Genomic DNA, 18,868 nt, shown 5'->3' on the forward strand with positions numbered 1-18,868 from the left:
TTTTTTTTTCTTTTTAATATAATAATAAAAATAATAATAAAAAGAAATAAAACTAATAATAAAAAGAAATAAAGAAATCGTGGTACAAAACTGAATAACACTGGTAAAATAAAACCAACATTAATACAAATAATATAAAACAATAAAAAACTAATAAATAAAATAAAAAAGTTAAACAAGTTCCTAAAAATTATATGAAATAAAAAGCAATTTCTTTTTAAAATAATAAAGTATAAAAATTAAACGAAAATCAAATTAAAACAAAATAAATTAAAAAGTTATAATATGTTCCTAAAAATTTAACGAAATTAAAAAAAATATATATATGTATGTATATTATCGTGGGCCGAATATCCGCTTTTTTAGAATTTTAATATATGAATATTTTAGACTCGCCCAAGTCCATCAATATTTTGATTCATAAAAAACTCCATTTTTGGAGGTATTTTCAAATCGGTCCAGCTCACGTAAATCTTAATATTTTCCTAAAACATCTTTGTGGAAGTCTTAAAATATAATAGATTTTATAATTCCAATGGAAACACAGCACCGATTTTTTTTGTGTATGGGGAGTGGCACAGTCTAATGTATATATATATTTTTCTTTTCAAAAGAATAAAACCTAAAAGGGAAAAGAAAATTTAAATAAGAAAATAAAAAGATTTACAGAAAAAGGCAAATAAAATAAACAAAAAAAATTAAATAAAATAAACAAAAACTTTTTTTTTAACCTAAAAATCAACCTAAAACTTAAAAAAGAAAGGAAATAAAATAATTTTCCAAAAATTCAATAAAAACAAAAATACTTTTCTTTTTAGAAGAATAGAATCTAAAAATTAAATAAAAACGATTTAAATTAAGATTAAAAACTCCGCGGCCCGAGGACTCTCACTCAGCTCTCCCGAATGCAGAGTGTCCAGATTGTTTAAAAAAAGCGTAATTTCTGAAAAGAAATCGCCAAAAATCGCATTTTTTTTATAAAATTCATGAAGTCGATTTAACAAATCTTTTATTTTAAAAATTAGATCTTGTTATAATATAGTTCACAAAACCAAAAACGAAAATAATGCCTTCAGAGGGTAATAATAAATAACACAAATCACTTATATAATAGTGATGTACAAACAATTTTCTTTAAAAATACGCATACTTTTTAAAAATATTTGTTTCAGCAATATTTGTTTGCAATAGGACTGCGCAATTATTAAATTTATTATAACTCATATTAAATGATTAATCCCACAATCCGCTTTTAAGAGCTCGACGTTAAAAATGAAATAAAGACCTATAATTAGGCGAGATCAGCTAATTGCACAATTTCTTCAAAATTAACTATAGTGTCTGAATGATTTACATTTCTGTTGTTGCCATATATTGAGCTATTCAACCTTGATAACATACTGTTTGATTTTAGAAACGTTTTGCAGCAGCTTAGTTTTTGTTGAATTCATTACGGAAAAAACGCGATCAACAAAGCATGTGTCAACATGGGCGGGAATATTCATCAGAGAAAAAATTGAAAACGCCTAACCAAAGGCTCGCGAAATGGAACCTTTTAAAAAGAATTGGACCAGTGGACCACATGATTTTCTTTATTTTTATAATTTTAGTTTAAGAGCAAAAATTGTCCAACACTAAACACTATGTGATAAAAAGTAGGGACAAGATATTTTCTATTTAGGAATTAACACTTTGCGCTTTATAAGTACATCACTGAAGGCGCGCCACATACCAACCTAAGATAGTAGTATAGTCTTGCGCAATTCCCAGAGTTTTTACTTTTGGGGTTTTCATATTTTTTTATACCCGAGCGCACTTGTGCACAAGGGTATATTAATTTTGTTCACATAACGGTTGTTTGTAACAGCCAAAACGAATCGAGATAGATATAGACAAATGTATACATAAATGATCAGGATGAAAAAAGAAATCGATTAAGCCATGTCTGTCTGTCCGTCCGTCTGTCCGTCTGTCCGTCCGTCCGTGTACACGATAACTCGAGCAAAAATTGAGATATCTCAACGAAATTTTGTATGTAGGTTTCCCTTAATCCAAGGTAGGTTGGTATTGAAAATGGGCGAAATCGGACTGTAACCACGCCCACTTCCCATATAACGGTAATTTCCAGAAATACGAAAACTGCGATATTTTAGTAACTACTGAAGATAATTCACTCAAAATTGATATTTACAATAACTTTCAGACGAAAAATAAGAATATTATAAATTTTTGGAAAATAGGCGTAGCCACGCCCACTTATGGTTACATGTGTATATCTCGGTAACCGCTGCACTAATTTCTTCCAAACTTGGAACAGTTGTTGGCCTTGGTACAGCATAAAAAATCGCCGAAAATGTTTAAAATCGGACGATAACCACGCCCACATCCCATATAACGGTAATTTAAAGAAATACAAAATCTTCGATAAATCAGTAAATATTGAAGCTAATTTATTCAAAATTGATGCTTGCAACAATTCTCTATCAAGAAATACGTTAATGGTAAAATTTTGGAAAATGGGCGTGGCAGCGCCCACTTATGATCACATATGGGCATTCCCATGGTGGCGCACGTGACAGTCGTACGATTTCAATGTGATACAAAAAAGGAATACCATTTGTTTTCTTTAACTTTTTTGGGCCATTGTATAGCACAAAATTAGCTCTATATTTAACTGAAAAATGAAATCAATCGAACTGCTTGGTCCTGAAATATAAGCATTTAAAGAGAGTGTCGTTACGTGACAAAAAATGGAAGTTGATTTTTTCTTTTCTTACAAAATCGCAAAACTCTGAGAATTGTGGATGGCTAATTTCATGAAACTTATTTTAATATGATTTGGAGCAATTCTAGTTGTTTTTAGAGTTTTTTGAATTAATGCAAATTGTTTCAATTCTCTTTTACAACCCCAAGTGTGAAACGTGACGTGACGTGGCGTGACGTGACATAAATTTCCATCGTTATATTTTTGTTAATATTGCTTTTAAATTAATTTTTAACGCAAATAAAACATGTACTTTATGTAGAATATACTTTATATTTTGACTTAAGCGCCAATTCAGGGTCAATTTATTGGAAATCTCTGAGTTATTATGTTTCAACCACATACGCCAAATTCGAACCAAATCGGACCATAAATACGGTTTTTCGAAATATCTCGACCTTGGCACCACCTAAGAAGACCATTTTATGCAAATATGATTCTACTTACATAGCCAGTATATATTTTAAAAAGCAGACAAATCGGCCCGTAAATACGTTAGATATAAAACTTTTATTTTTTTTGTCGTAGTGGACCTTCCGCTGGAAACACCCATATATGTATATCGGTAACCGTTCTACCAATTTATACCAAACTCGGTGTGGTTATTGTGCTTGCCACATATAAGCAAAACGTTGAAAATTATTGAAATCGGACTAAAATTACGGCCGCTTTTCATATAACGGTAAATTTCAGAAATACTTGAAACTTCTATATTTCGAAATTTAAGGACGCTAATTTACTCAAAATTGATACACCCCGGCTTACCATCTAGCGGTAGCTTTTGGAAAGGTGAAAAAAACATATATTTAATACTTGCGCCGGGTATTTAATGTTCGGCTCCGCCCGAACTTAGACTTTCTTACTTGTTTTCTAATAATTTGTGATACAAATGTATCATTATTCACATTAACTTTCTAATGTACATTTACGATTCGATACGATACAAGGGTTCTGGTACTCGTTCCAAAAAATATCGTTTGAAAACTTTCGAGTAAAAAGTATCGGTATCGAATGGCAAAAATATCGATATGGTATCATATCCTATCGAAATTCTTGTCCCTAATTACAAGAATGATAGTATACAAGACTTCGCATTCCTGGCGGCGATGACATTTCTCAAGAGGAGAAAAGAAACTGTCAAACAGTGAATTTTCTCAATTTCTAAATATTAAACTTTTCGTCGGGAAACGAGATTTAATTGTGTTAAATTGCGAAATATATGATTTATAAAAAGAACTAATAAAGAAAATGTAAAAAATCGGCGATTTTTGTGAAACTATTAGCACATTACAGTACATCTAAAGTTTTTAGCGCGTTGTTTACGTTTACTTGAGCATTGTCAAAATTGGCAAAACCAAAGTTAAAAGTTTTCCTAGAGATTCGAATTAAAAACTTTTCAGTTAAGGTAAGTTTTGTAAAAAGTTTGATTATAAATCTGAGATCTACCACCTTTTTTTTAAATCTACCTCATTCTTTTTCAGAATCTACCACACAGAGTTTTTATTAAGTCCGACCACTGCCGTGCACGCCAGTGCTTTGTTTACTCGGCCATTGCGACTGTCGGAGCAGCGCGAGCAAATTGTTAAACAAGTGCTTTCTGTCAAGGGGCTTTTCACCATGAAAGTTGGTAAGGGAGAGTTTTCGAGCCAGAATAAATAAAATCTTTCAAATGATCTTGCCTACTGTTTTTCAATTGTCTTACAAAAGATCTACTATCTTAGCCGGAATTGCCCAGCAAAAGCTCTACCTGGCCGATCAGACAGCAAAAGCCTTAAAAAGCATTTTTGTTCGTGATAAAACAACGATTCAATGTAATGATATGAGAAAAATTCCAAACTACTAGAAACTAGAAAAAAATCAAGGTAATGAATACATATGTAGCTGATCACGAATCTTTGCTTTTTACTCTATCATATCAGAACTTTTTGTAACCCATCGTGCCTGTCACGTAATATCCTTCATAAGGATAAGATATACTGATTCCCGAACTCCGACCGTTTTTTTGTGTGGCGTGTGACGTGTGGTGGGGAGTCAATCGTACGCAGAAGAGAGACTTTTTTTATTAGTTTTATCATAGCTCTATTCGCTTTACTAATCTATTATTTTATTTGTTACTTACAAATATTAATTTAATTATAAATTTTATTAACGAATTCATTTGCAGAAAAGCTTAATTTGTTTCTTAAAGCATTTTAGTTCTTAAGTTTTTTGTTTTGCTGAATGTAAAACTCCTCCGGAAAACGCGTAATATTTAAACTTTTTTTTACTTGTGGAGGTGTGTATGTATGTATGCACCTGAGTATGTTTATTTAAATACACGTTTTAAAAACTTCCCCCCAACAAAAATATTTAGAAGGGGACACCCGGGTTTGAACCGGGGACCTCTCGATCTGCAGTCGAATGCTCTACCACTGAGCTATATCCCCAGCTGTTGTATAACCATTCAAGTAAGCATACGAGTATGCCAGCCAGCCAAGGAGAAAAGAGCGACAAACAACAACAAACATATGTATATTCAATATTAATGGCCACAATACCCAAAGAGACAGAACGTGGGTAGCTGGCGTTCAAGAATATAAAATCACGCAAAGGCAAGGAAAGAAAAAGGCGAAAAAGGTTGAAAGTCGGTTAAGATTAGAAGTATTTTTGCTGTTGTTGTTTTTAGGTGTTACGGCATAACAAATTGCTAGCAAACTATGGATGTGTGTCATCATAAACTTTGTTATGGTTGTTGTTGTTGCTACAGACCACTGTGACGCAACAAATAGCCACCAAGTGGTGGCTCTTTAAGTCAAATCACGAGAAATTTTATGAAACATAAAGAAAAAGTCCATAAATAGGTACATACATATGTATGTATTATTTATATAAGCTTATTTAGGTTTGTGTTTATGTATATGTACGAATATTAGTGTACCCATTTTAAAGTAATTGAAAAAATAAAAGAATCCTAAACGTCTTTGACGATTTAATCGCCCACATAATTTCGCTTACTGCCAATAAATAAAAACCGTCAACTGCAAAAAAAAAAAAAAAACAAACAAAATTTGCAAATTATCAAAACATTGAGTAAAAAATAAGGCAAGCCGTTATACAAACATCAGTTGCGTAAACAAATAAGACTTGATATCTATTGTCGTTTGTGTGACTTTCAAAGTAATGACAACTGATAACGAATTTACTGATATACACACATGGCTGTCAGAGGAGCAGCAACAATGTGTTCGAGTATGGCATAATAGAAAAGTATTAAAGTAAAAAAAAAAAAAAAAATGTTTAGTTAGTACACGTGATACTATTTGTACTCGGAAAATACGTTGTATAGTAAATATATGTATGTACATCAGGGTGGTCCAAAAGTGCATGTGAAAAGGTAAAGTCGGAATTTTAATGCTCTCACCCCCTAGGATTGTTCTATACCGAAAAAACACACCGCTATGTTTTTAATTTGAAATCAAAAAACATTCAGAGGTAGGCCAAAGTGCTCAAAGTTTTCCATGTATTATGTATGGGAAAACACAAATTTTCGTAGAAACGGCATAGAATTCTTGAAAGTCAATATTTTTTAATCGGAAAACACCGCTTCTCCACGGAAGACTTCCAACAATAATACCCAATCGTTTGTTTTACCATTTTTTAATACTAGTGATTTTTTAAAGGTGCCTCATTAAATTTTTTTTTGGGGTTTTTAAGGGACCTATAAAAAATTGGCAATAATAAAAAATTGTTAAATAATCAATTTTATTTTTTTTACCACCCTCATATATGTACATAAACATGTGTATACAGACATTATATTTATATTAATACTACACAGTGATCGATGATATATAATCAATATTTTGTTTAATTCATTGATGACATAGAGTATTTGTTGTACAACTCTAATGTGTGACTTTGAACAATATTGGTGTGTAATTGGCTTAAATGAATATCCTTGGTGACAAGGAATTACATGTAATGCATGTAATTGGTAGCTTAAAAGTTTGAGTTATTAGCTTCTGAAAAAAAGGTGCCGATATTTGCTTAAAGAGCAAAACGGCAAGTTAAGCGTGAGAATTAGTTTTTTTTTAGTTAGTTTTTCTTTCTTGTTGCCGCTTTATGGACAAAACATATATGTATCTACCTATGTATGTTGTAAGTACTTAAATAGTATAACGCAGAGGTGGGCAAGGCCGATGCCGAAAATACCCACATGTAAATTATAAAAGCCAAGAAAAAAAAAACAAAACAAAAAAATTTTATTTTTAAATAATATTATTAATTGAAATGATTAATTTTATTAATATTCTAATTTACGTAAGATAGATATTAAAGAAACTTCAAAAGATCCCTTTGGTCAAATTTTAAAAATTTGATTTTACGCCAGTTAAAACCGTTCGTAACGCGTTCTGTTAAATGTTGGTTAGTTCGTTTCTCAATTTGCCTTACTTTGCAAGTTTTTTTGTGTACGCAAACACAAAAAGCTGATAGTTTTCGTAACTTTTAATTATGGTGCATTTCCAGTGCCTTATCTTCTTTTAATTCCACAAACTCAAACTCTTTTTCGCTTTTCTTAAAAAGGAGTATTTCGGATATTGTAAATTCATCCTCAATTATGTTACATAAAAAGTGGGTTTATTTTTATGGTTTATGTACATTTACATAAATAATTTCAAATCGGCAAATCTTTTTTCAAAATCTGCTTTTAAATCATGTGCAAATATTTTTTCTAGCCATGGAAAAGGATGAAAATTTTTTGGTTGAGATCATGAATAAAATACGTAGTTTAGCTTCAAAACTTAAAATAATTTGCGACAAATTAAAAACATTTTTGTTCTCTCCTTGTAGAGACAAATTCAAGTTTTGCAAATGTTCCATCATATCGGTAAAAAACATCAAGTCAGAAAGCCAATTGCGGGTAATGTTTCGAACTCAACTCGCGTATGTGTATATAAAAAGAATAAAATAAATAAAAAATAAAACAAACAACACAATGGAAAAGAATGTCTGCAAAGAAATATGTATTTTAAAAAGTAAAAAGAGCCAAAATGTTCTAAGCGAAGAAAAAGCAAAGCTCAAAGAGCCGCGTTTGCCCAACGTTGGTATAAAACAATATTTTAATATATGTATAGTGAAAATTATGAATAAAGAATATAAAAAAATATTTTATTAAGAGTTAAAAATTTAGAATAGAAAATTTGGGCGATATATTGCGAACTTATGTAAAAAAAAAGTACACAGCTATATTTTAATATATGTGGAGATCTTTTTATATAAAACAATATTTGAATAAATGTATAGTTAAAATTTTGAATAAACAAAATATAAAACAATATTTTTATAGTGAGAATTCGAAATGAAAAGACATGCGATTATTATTTACAATTTTCATCAGACTAAAAACACCAAGTTTGATGTTATTTTGCTATCTTATTATTTCTTTGTGTATAAAAATTTTAGCAAAGAATTATATAAAGACTATAGGGTTGCTAGAAAAAAGGGATCTTATTTTGCAAATCAGAAGTTCCTGTTAAACCGACCCTCGAGCTCCCCTTTTATCTAGAATCTGCCGTCTTTATTTTTGTTAATTCAATGCCTATTGGAAATTCGACATTAGGGTTTGACATTCAATATTAACATCCAAGCGAATTCATATAAGGTCAAATTTCACCTTTTCTTCCCCGAATGAAAAAGGGAGACAGAAAATACAAACACTCTCACGATTTCTCTCCCTCACTAGTGAAATACAAAATTTTGAAAATCAAACGCTGCTCACAGCTGATTAAATAGCAACACATGACTAGAGTTCACTCTTTGATGCGAAACTGTGTGCGTTTGAGTGAAAATCGGCAGTGAACTGCCTTATTATATAAATTATAATTTTATAATTGTTGCTTCTTTGTAACTTTTATTTTATTGCTTATCTCTGCCTTTCTGTTAACACAACCAAAAAAGAAAAAATGACATTAGCGAAAAACCTCTTTCATTACACTACCCATAAACATTCCCTCCTCATCGTCGATAAGTCAGTAATGTTCCTGTAGATATGTACATATGTACATACATGAATATGTTATGTAAATAAATATTCAGATCAAATCAAGGCGAATTTATATATTTATATAAGGTGGTGTTGTTTCATCAGCTGTGTATTGCGTTTGATGGTAAAAATTTTGTAATTTTTGTGAAGCAAGGATAGTGTTTATATTTTCTGTCACCCTTTTTCATTCGAGGAAGAAAAGCTAAGATAAAAACCCGCTAAAAACAAAATACAAATCGCCTTGGATCAAATACCAAAATATTGTTTGATTCACAGTGTGGTTTGTTCATTAAAACTTTTCTTCTTTCGAAATCAATATTTAGTAAAAAATTTCAAATGAACACATCAGCTTGGATTGGATTACTTCAATTACTTTTGCCTGTTGGTCTGTTTTGTACTGCTGCCTGGAAGGCCAAATGTTCTAAATCTATTGCTCATGTTTATACTATTTTCTTCAAAAATATGTATGTACATATTAAAATAATATTTAATTTGTTATTTGCTTTTGTTATACTTTTCAGTAACTGCCGGCTCTCGCTTTGGCTACTCGGAACCGAATCAACGTCGTTGGGCACGGCACCATGGCCACTGTGCTGGCAAGACGCAGTCACCAATCGCTGTACATTCGTCTAAAGTAAATAAGTGTAATCCTATTGATGATAATTGTTTTTACATGAAAGCTTTGCAAAATTTAGATTTTGGTTCAAATATTGTAAATTTGTATTCGTCATATGAGTAAGAATGCATGCAGTGGAATAAAACAAAATGAAACAGAATTTTAGAGGCATAAATTGTATAATTGATAACACAGGTCCACAAAAAAAAAATCGATGAAGAGTTCCTTTGACCAAACCTAGTCTATCATATTTTTTGGGGCTCGCTGAACACGAATCTGAAGTCCGTTTTGCTCCATCGCGTCTAGACCTAACTTCAAAAAACACCTCAGGTTTTCTCTGTCACGTAAAATCCGAGATGTTTTTTGAGGTTAGAAAAAAAATCCAGACGTGATGGGGCAAAACGGACTTCAGATTCGTGTTTAGCGACCCCAAAAACATATAACAGACTAGGTTTGGTCAAAGGAACCTTTCATCGATTTTTTTTTTGTGGACCTGTGTTATTGACTCAGCACATCACTACTGCTGTCATCTCGACTGTGACGTTAGCAAAACAGCTGATTCTGTCAAATTCACTGAGAGCCGATTAGCGGTGTTGCCATCGGCGCCACCTTCTGAATTCTCTCCACCGTGGACCATGAAGTTAAATATTCGCGTCGTTTATATATACATATGCGTAACATATGAAGTATTGAGTAGTTTGGCTTTTCCCTGCAGGGTATTCACTTGAGTTGTGAAAAATGAATTAATTTTTTAATGCTTAATGTACTTAAAGCAATATTGTTAATGTGAAAAACGAATGCAATAATTTTTTGGTAATTCAATGCACATAAAAACTTCGATGAATTAATTCTGAAAAATACAATGCTAATTAAATTTGTTTGCATTAAATCATCCAAACTAATAATTTTGCTGGTTTGCATTACTGAACCACAAAAATTATTTCTTGTGAAATATAAATAACCTCTTTTGGAAGGACTTCGAATAATAATAACACAAGTTTACAAAAACCTCCATATCCCTATGTTATACGACGCGCTAAATGCGAATCTGAAGTATGTTAGCCCCTGTCAGCCTTAATTTCCGCCCCCCATCTTTTTTGGCCTCAAAATTCTACCCTCAAAGTCAAGAATTTAGAGTTAGTTTTAATGTTTGTTATGCGTTTAATGCAATCAATTATTGCAATAGCATTCATTAACAAAGTTTAATGTTAATGCAAAAAATAAATCATTAGCATTATTTCTTCGGAATTAATGCAATGCATTTTTCATTAACATTAAACTGCTATGCATTAAAAATTTAATGAATTTTTCAAAACTCTGGTACATACATATAAACAAATACTACTACTATTTAAATAGTAACACATTAAATATAAATAAATTCAATTATATAACAATTTTTCCCTTAAGGATGCATGAAAACGTACACCTAATTAATGTGTGCACATACAACAATAAAGTTGTTTATTTATAAAAATTGCGGTGAAAATGTATGTACATAGTTTTATTTCTATGCATTATTTATTGTATGTACATAAAATGCATAAATATCTTTGTCATGATTTGGTACAATTCATAAGCTAACAAATTTTTAACTAGACCAAATTTGTTTCTAGGCTATTCCATTGAATATGCCAGCCATCGATATGATTGGCTATCACAATTTGTTGCCGAATCCTCTTGTTATGGTCAACAATGGACATACGGGTGAGTAGAAATGAAAATTCATACAGATTCATTGTAAATTTTGGTTTTAAAAATATTAGAACACTTTCGACCGAGTAAATTTCAATGGGCAAATGTAACATATACTATATGTATGTATATATACATACGTATGCATTAGGGTGGGTAAAAGAAAATCAAATATTTTTTTTTTGTATCCGACACACGAAAACTAGTTCCTAGGTACCTCTAGTAAGTACTTATCAAATCTGAGTTCTTAATACTAACGGGAAGATTATCCTCATCATAGTTTTCCATTTTCACTTTAGTCTCGTATAAAAATGGTCATATCATATCACCAATAGATCGTTAAACCAGTTGCATCGTCAATATTTATAGGAAATTGAATGCTCTACAAAAACGGTCTCGTATACTCTTTTTATTAATCTAAACATTTAAAAGATATTCAGGGTCAAAGATTGAAGTATTTTAAGGAAAATAACTTTTTGTTTTGAAATTTGTAACTTACTAAAAAATAATTATTGTCAAATGAGCTTCAATTATTTCTCTAGGAAATTAAACGCTCTACAAAAAAGGTACAATCCCACTGCCTGATTTTAATAGTTTTTTAATAAATATTTTAAATTTATCCATTCATTTTTATTGTATATTCTTGAATTCATTTTATTTTTTTACTCCCAAATTAGTGGTTTTGGTTCATAATTGGACTAGTATTTTTCTGTCTACTAATCGCCAGTTTAATTAGTATGAGACTGGTATATTTCTGACCGTAATCTGACAATTGCCATCTCGTACGACATCCCCATGTTAAAACTACAAGTTGATTGCATGGAAAAAAATAGTTAGCTGACTAGTTGGGCATGCGGTTCATACTAGTTGTGAGATAGTTTACAACTAGTACAGGGAAACAAACCGCATATCCAAATTAAACAAATTTGGTATCAAATGAAAGAGGACTTAAATAGATGTTACATAAAAGTAACGAACGAAGGTTCTTCTATATTATATATTTCTTTTTTATATTTTAATACAAAGGAAATTCATATGCCTGACCTAAAATTTGTTCTATGGTATTTTAATAACATTTTTTATTGAAATATTTTTCAACAGCTGGCTTTTCTCGTTTAAACATTTAATTTTTAAAGCTGTTTTCTTTCATTTGATACCAAACTTGTTTAATTTGGGTAAGCGGTTTGTTTATTATTAGGAAAAGACTTTTCTTTTGGACCAAAAAATATCTGGTTGAAGGTTTGTTTTTGATAGATATGGATTTTGATTTTTGAAAAACTGATTTTCGCCGTGCATCGATGGAAATATCATTTTTGCGTAAATGTGTAAAGATTCTTTAATCGCACTACCCAAAGGTCTGAACGTTCTGTACATATACACATGTAAATTCATGGCCGTATTTTAGACAAAATTTGTTTTATGTATTTTGCATTTTCAAGCAACTTTATTAAGATATTGTTATCTACCAATCACACAAATTCCAACCTGTTATGTTTTAGTTTGCCAGTGTGCCATCAAAAAAAAGAAGGGAATTTTAAAGCCATACTCGCAAAGATATATCCAGACAATATTTGTTATATTTTCTATATTTTTAAAGGCACATGTCGTCACCTGAAATGCAAAAAGACGTAATAAACAATATCGTTGAAATGCAAAGTGTCATAACTAATAAAAAATTCAAAATTCACTTTTTGCGTTCTATGATGGATTTCGTCGAACTACAACTCCGCACATAATTTTATGAAAAATATAATAAACATTTAGTCACGACTTTTTCCATTTCATTTACACGTCTTTTTGTATTTCAGGTGACGATATTACCTGTTAAAGATCTTATTTTATTCTTTCATATGTAAGTAATATGTATATAAAAAAATACGAAAAACTAAGTAATTCCTAAAAGTGCAAAATGGAAAAAAAACTTAAAATATTATCGTTTTTATAAATACGAGTGGAGGAACTTAAAATTTAACAAATGTTGCGAATCAATATTTTTGTGTTAAAATGGCATCGATTTGCCCTAAATGCATATACAGCATATTTTGTCAAAAAGGCAAATTTAATTGCGTTTTTTATTAAACGCCGTTTGTCTAGAACAATTGTCCACAATTGCAAGAGCAATTGATGATTCCATGTAACTATTGGGTACTGATTTCGTCGAAAATCGAGCCCTAACCACCAAAAAAACGTAAACGACATTTTTTTTTTTTGTAATTTTCTTTTGATACAAAATTTTTGAAAAATATGTCGCTTGCGTTTTTTTTGGTGGTTAGGGCTCGATACGGTATAATCAGCAAAGGCGCTGAAGTTACTCCCTCTCTCTTTGTGTGACAACATCAAGGCGCACGCCACAAATCTGAGCAGAAGCTCGGCCGAACACTAACAGTGACAGCTGTTAAGCAGGGATCACACGACTTGTATATTTGTACAGATATGTATGTATATTTTGGCAGTTACAGAGTGGTGTTGCCTGGTAATTCTTTTATTAAGCTGAGCTGAACTCAAATTTTAAACAACGCCACTTGTGACTGCCTAAATCTACAAATCTGTACAAACGTACAAATCGTGTGTTCCCCGCTTAACAGCTATAGTCCCAATGAACTAGCTTACTTCAAGAACGCCCCAATCACCAGTGTTGATGCAGAAAGAACGTTCCTTCTTATACAAAACATTTTTGCGGCCAAATAGGGAAAGCTTAATCTTGGAAAATTTTGAAGAACTGTTTATCTTGTTTGCCAATAAAGCCCTGAACAAAGCAAATTAAAAAAAAAATATGGGAAATAAATACGTATTTTTTATTTATTGTAAATAAATTTTTTATTTCTACTTTAAGGGCAATCAGGGCAATCATTACCGACGTTGTCTTTATATGCATGGAGTCAGTAACGTCGGTAACGATGTTTAACTGGGGATCAGTGTTAACCAGAGATGGTGAAAACGGCCCTAAGTGCTTAATTTTTTTAATACATGTTTTAAAATTTTTGATATATATTTCATTAATTATGAGTGTTTCGTGGCACTGAAAATTAAAATATATCCTTATGTTAATTATAAACTTGTAATAAAATAGGAAAAGTAAATAAAAATAAATAAAAAGCGAAACAAATGCGAGAAATTTGTCTGCATGTATTGTTTGTTCTTATGTTATCTTATAGCTTTGCTTTATTAGTGCATAAAAATCCCGGCCCTAGCCATGACTTTTGAATGCCTCTGCTTTACGTTGAAAAAGTTAAAATAACACTATTAAAAGGGGGGTAAAATTAAACAAGTTACAAGAATTCCTAAAATTTGTTATCAAAATGGCCCAAGTTTTTTACAAAAAGTAAATTTACATTGTAAAATTTATTTAAAGGTGGGTGACAAAAAAGCACACGATTCCGGAGATTTGCCCATATACTACATACGAATAGGTGTACTCTTCAATCATGCATATGCAGAAAGAAACTGAAGATGAATTTTTCTGCAAAAAATGAAGTTTTATAATAAAAATTCATTTCGTTTGTAGCTTAGAATTCACAATGAAACACAAACAGTCTCCATTCAAGACAACTCAATTTTCAATATTTTTTCTTTTTTTTGTAAATTTCCGCTTTGAATGCTAATACTGTGCACTACCATGTATGCATGTACATTAGGGTGGTCCAAAAATGCATGTGAAATAGTAAAGTCGGAATTTTTATCCTCTCACTCCCTAGGATTGTTCTATGCCGAAAAAAATATTCCCATATTTTTTTTTTTTTTTGAAACCAAAAAATATTTAGAGGTCGCTCAAAGCGCACAAAGTTTTCCAAGTATTTTATATGGGGAAAAAACCTTTCGTTGAAATGGTATAGAATTCTTAAAAATCATTATTTTTCTATCGGAAAACCCTATTGATCTGCAGGAGGTTCCCAATAGTATTAACCAATTGTTATTTAACCATTTTTTCATCGCAACTATAATTTATAGATCCTCCAAAAATCCACAAAAACCTCGAAAAATGCGATGAGACCAATAAAAAATCGTTAGTATTAAAAAATGGTTAAATAAACAATTGGATATTATTATTGAGAGTCTCCTGAAGAGAACCAGAGTTTTCCGATCGAAAAATATCGATTTTCAAGAATTCTGTACCATTTCTGCGAAAAGTTGTTTTTTCCCATATAAAAATACATGGAAAACTTTGAGCGCTTTGAGCGACCTCTAAATATTTTTTGATTTCAAAAAAAATAGGGGTCTACGTTTTTCGATATAGAACAATCGTAGGGGGTAAGAGCATTACAATTTCGACTTTACTGGCTTTGGACCACCCTAATTTACATATGTATGTTTCATTCTAATCCACAGTCGCTATCAATATACCCAAGCTCAGTGAGGAGGCGAAGTCAAATGGCGATTTTATGCCATACGTGCGTGGCGCTAAGCTACCTGGCGATTTCGAAGTCGAGAGTGTACACTTCCATTGGGGCGATAAGAACAATCGTGGCGCTGAGCATGTGATCAACGACATCCGTTATACAATGGAAATGCATATTGTGCATCGCAATAAGAAATATCCAACACTTGGTGATGCGCTGGAATTTGCCGATGGTGCTGCTGTGCTGGGATTCTTTTTCAATGTGAGTTGAATGAATGCACTAGTAGCGCGCGTATTGAGTGGTTATTGTGAAGAAGTACATAGAATCAAATCTGACTGATTGTTGGGGGGTGCAATTCGCATTTCATTATGCTGTTTGCTTTTTGCTTTCTAAATTTATTTGCTGTTAGAGTGCTTTGTTGACATCTGTTTTGTTTTTTATGTTTTACCTACAGTTAGATGAGGATGAAGGTGCAGGATTAACAACAATATGTCGTCATTTGCATTTGATACCGGAAGCGAATGATGCTGTCAATTTAACAGTTACTTTTTCTCTCGCATCCTTGATTGCTAATGTGGATGTGGATAAATTCTATACTTACAAAGGTAAGTACTAGCATACATAATATACATAAATATGTATATCTTCTTATATTCAATAATAAAATAGGTTAAGAAAAAATTATAATAATGAAAGTGGCAGTGTAATTTTTAATATACATACTTACGTTTCGAAATCGGATGGAATCAGCCACTTGAATCAAAAAACCCCAGTGGGAAAATGTAAGGTATGGTGATCGAGAAAATAATCAGTAAAACAGCCGTTTTTACATTCGAGAATACATTAGGGGTATTCTCTGAGTCTTGCAAAGCCCTTGCACGGTGCACAGATTGCACGGATTGCACGGTAAAACCCGGTTTTCGTATGGGACAGCTTTGCAAACGGTGCAATCCGTGCACCTTGCAAGGGCTTTGCAAGACTCAGAGAATACCCCTATTATTTTTCCCACGGCGATTAAGAGGATAAGGGGAAATTCACATCTCTGTGGGAAGCGTTAATGTCTTGCAATGCCAAATCCAGCAACTATATTCTAATACTTCTAGGGCTGGACTGACAGCGATCAAATTAGAGAGTTTAATACCATTGAGATATTTATAGATGTATGTTCACAAGATTTTTGAGCAAATTCAAACTTTCACTGTATTATACTAAATGGACTATTATTATTATTTCTAGAAATTCCAATTAAAAAGTTTGAAATTTTGATGTCCATTTTTCGAACTTCGTCGAATTATTATAAATCTTATACGAAGTTTAAAGCTTTGAGTTATTTGATTTTCGATGAGGCATGCACTATATTTTCCAAAAAAAAAAAAAAAATATGCTAAAAATAACAAATACAAATAGATGGTCAAAACTTGAAAAAGAAAATCTTTTCTTATTATCGGGCCACCAGCGTACATATTTTATTGACAAGTTTTGTATAAGTATACATATACTTTTCACACTGCAAATCCGTGAAAAACTTTCAGCACTTCGGGCAACCTCTAATTATTTTTTGATTGCGAAATAAAAAAAAGATGGGCAATTTTTTTCGTTGTAGAACAATCGTAGGGAGTGAGACCATTAAAATGCTGACCTTACGTTTACATACGTATTAATTCAGTTATTAAAATGCCAATATTTTCATTTAATATTGGCTATCTGTCAATGATAAATTTGCAGTAGACGTACTCACAATGACGTATGCATGCATATTGCTTTCATTAAATTAACCATACCTCTTACTGAGTGCAAATATATAGGTATTAATAAAATTTTCGACTTGTTATTGTGCTAACGCCTATTCTTAACTATAAATAAGTACATTAGACTAAGGTCAAATGAGGTAATACTTAAGTAATAGATAGCGAAGATGTGAGGTGTATCTAGTTGACTTTTTTATAAATACCCAGCAGCGAATGGAATGCATTCCGCATCGATGCCTCACTAATGACAAGTAATAACATTTGATTCCGCACTGGATTATTTTTCTATCTCATCTCATGCAATCGAATTTGAGGTAATGGAGAATGAGCGACATTTCTGCGTTGATGAAAAGTAATGCAACAGAAGCGCTCGCGTCTTACCGCCAATGTCACGCAATGTTAAATATAAATCATACTTCAATCAAAAAAAGAGTCAAGAGCGGAAGCAAATGCCATTACTTGTCATCAGTGGGGCATCGATGCGGAATGCATTCCATTCGCTGCTGGGTATGAGCTTTCAAGCAGAGCGACTTAATCGGATTATAATATTTTATCAATAAAGAATTTTTACAATCAACTTGCACACATACACACATATGTACATAAAATACATATCAATACATATTTATATCCACAAAAGAACAAATTTGTATGCAATTACAACAAAAGTCGGTGTAAGCAGTGCATAAAGAATCAAATACAAATGCATATGCATGAATTACATGATCCCTGCAGTGAAACCCCAAACTAGTTAGGAAAAATACTAGTTTACAACTTGAATTGCCGGACAGAAACCGAACTAGTTTGAAAATGACCAGACCAAGTACAAAACGATTTATGTATGCCCTGTTTTGCTTGACTTCGACAGTTTAATACAATAATGTACACAAAATGATTAATAATTAATTACTTAAAAAAATTTAATTAACTTATTAATTTTAATCACTATTTTTTTATTTTTGATCATTTTCAATTATTTTTGACTTTTTTTAATTACACGATTAATATAATTATTTGATTAATTTCTATTATCAATCAACAAGCCAAACTATAGACAAAAATTAAGAATATTTAATAACTGCTTGAACTATTTATCTATTTTATTCTTATCCAAATCTCAAATTTTAAACTTTAATTATTACTTTTATAAATTCTTAAAAAGAATCGACTGAAATGTGCAAAGTTAATGAATTTAATTTCTTTTAATGAAAACTTTTATTTTTATTTTAGTTCACTCAAAAACGAACTATTTATTGTACCTGAAACCTTTTACTTTTGATAACATTTAATGAAAAAATGCATTTAAATTACTGTTCGAAAATTTGAAATATTTATGTATTTATTTTGGCTTTGAATTAATGCTCAAAAAATTTAACACTCATTAGGCTGCTAAATACAAATGTGTGATATATTAAAGTGTACTTAATCAAAAAAATTTTATTGTACATTCATGAATTCATTTTATTTTTTGACTCCCAAAGTAGTAGTTTTTGTCCATAATTGGACTAGTCTTTTTCTGTCTATATTGAACTAGTATTAGACTGATATATTTCTGACCGAAATCTGACAATTTCCATTTCGTAGGACATCCCCATGTTAAAAATACCAGTTGATTGCATGGAAAAAAGATAGTTGGCTGAGTAGTTGTGCATGCAGTTCATACTAGTTGTGAGGTTGATTTTGACT

General features: G+C 31.3%; 1 protein-coding gene and 1 non-coding gene across 2 annotated transcripts in view; one reads left to right on the plus strand and one right to left on the minus strand.

Moving 5' to 3' along the window:
- The window catches only part of LOC118738450 (carbonic anhydrase 2), a 40,654-nt gene that overhangs the window by 17,788 nt on the left and 3,998 nt on the right, over nucleotides 1-18,868 (plus strand). The window contains exons 2-5 of the mRNA XM_036469389.1: nucleotides 9,308-9,420; nucleotides 11,019-11,109; nucleotides 15,424-15,695; nucleotides 15,889-16,039. Coding sequence (XP_036325282.1) covers nucleotides 9,308-9,420; nucleotides 11,019-11,109; nucleotides 15,424-15,695; nucleotides 15,889-16,039 — 627 coding nt within the window. The remainder of the gene's footprint in view (nucleotides 1-9,307; nucleotides 9,421-11,018; nucleotides 11,110-15,423; nucleotides 15,696-15,888; nucleotides 16,040-18,868) is intronic.
- On the minus strand, nucleotides 5,119-5,190 carry Trnac-gca. Its single transcript has one exon. It is a non-coding gene; the product is annotated as a tRNA-Cys (tRNA).

The sequence above is a fragment of the Rhagoletis pomonella genome, unplaced genomic scaffold (genome assembly GCF_013731165.1).
Source record: "Rhagoletis pomonella isolate Grant_MI unplaced genomic scaffold, Rhpom_1.0 Rhpom_scaffold_00004, whole genome shotgun sequence".
NCBI lineage: Eukaryota > Metazoa > Arthropoda > Insecta > Diptera > Tephritidae > Rhagoletis > Rhagoletis pomonella.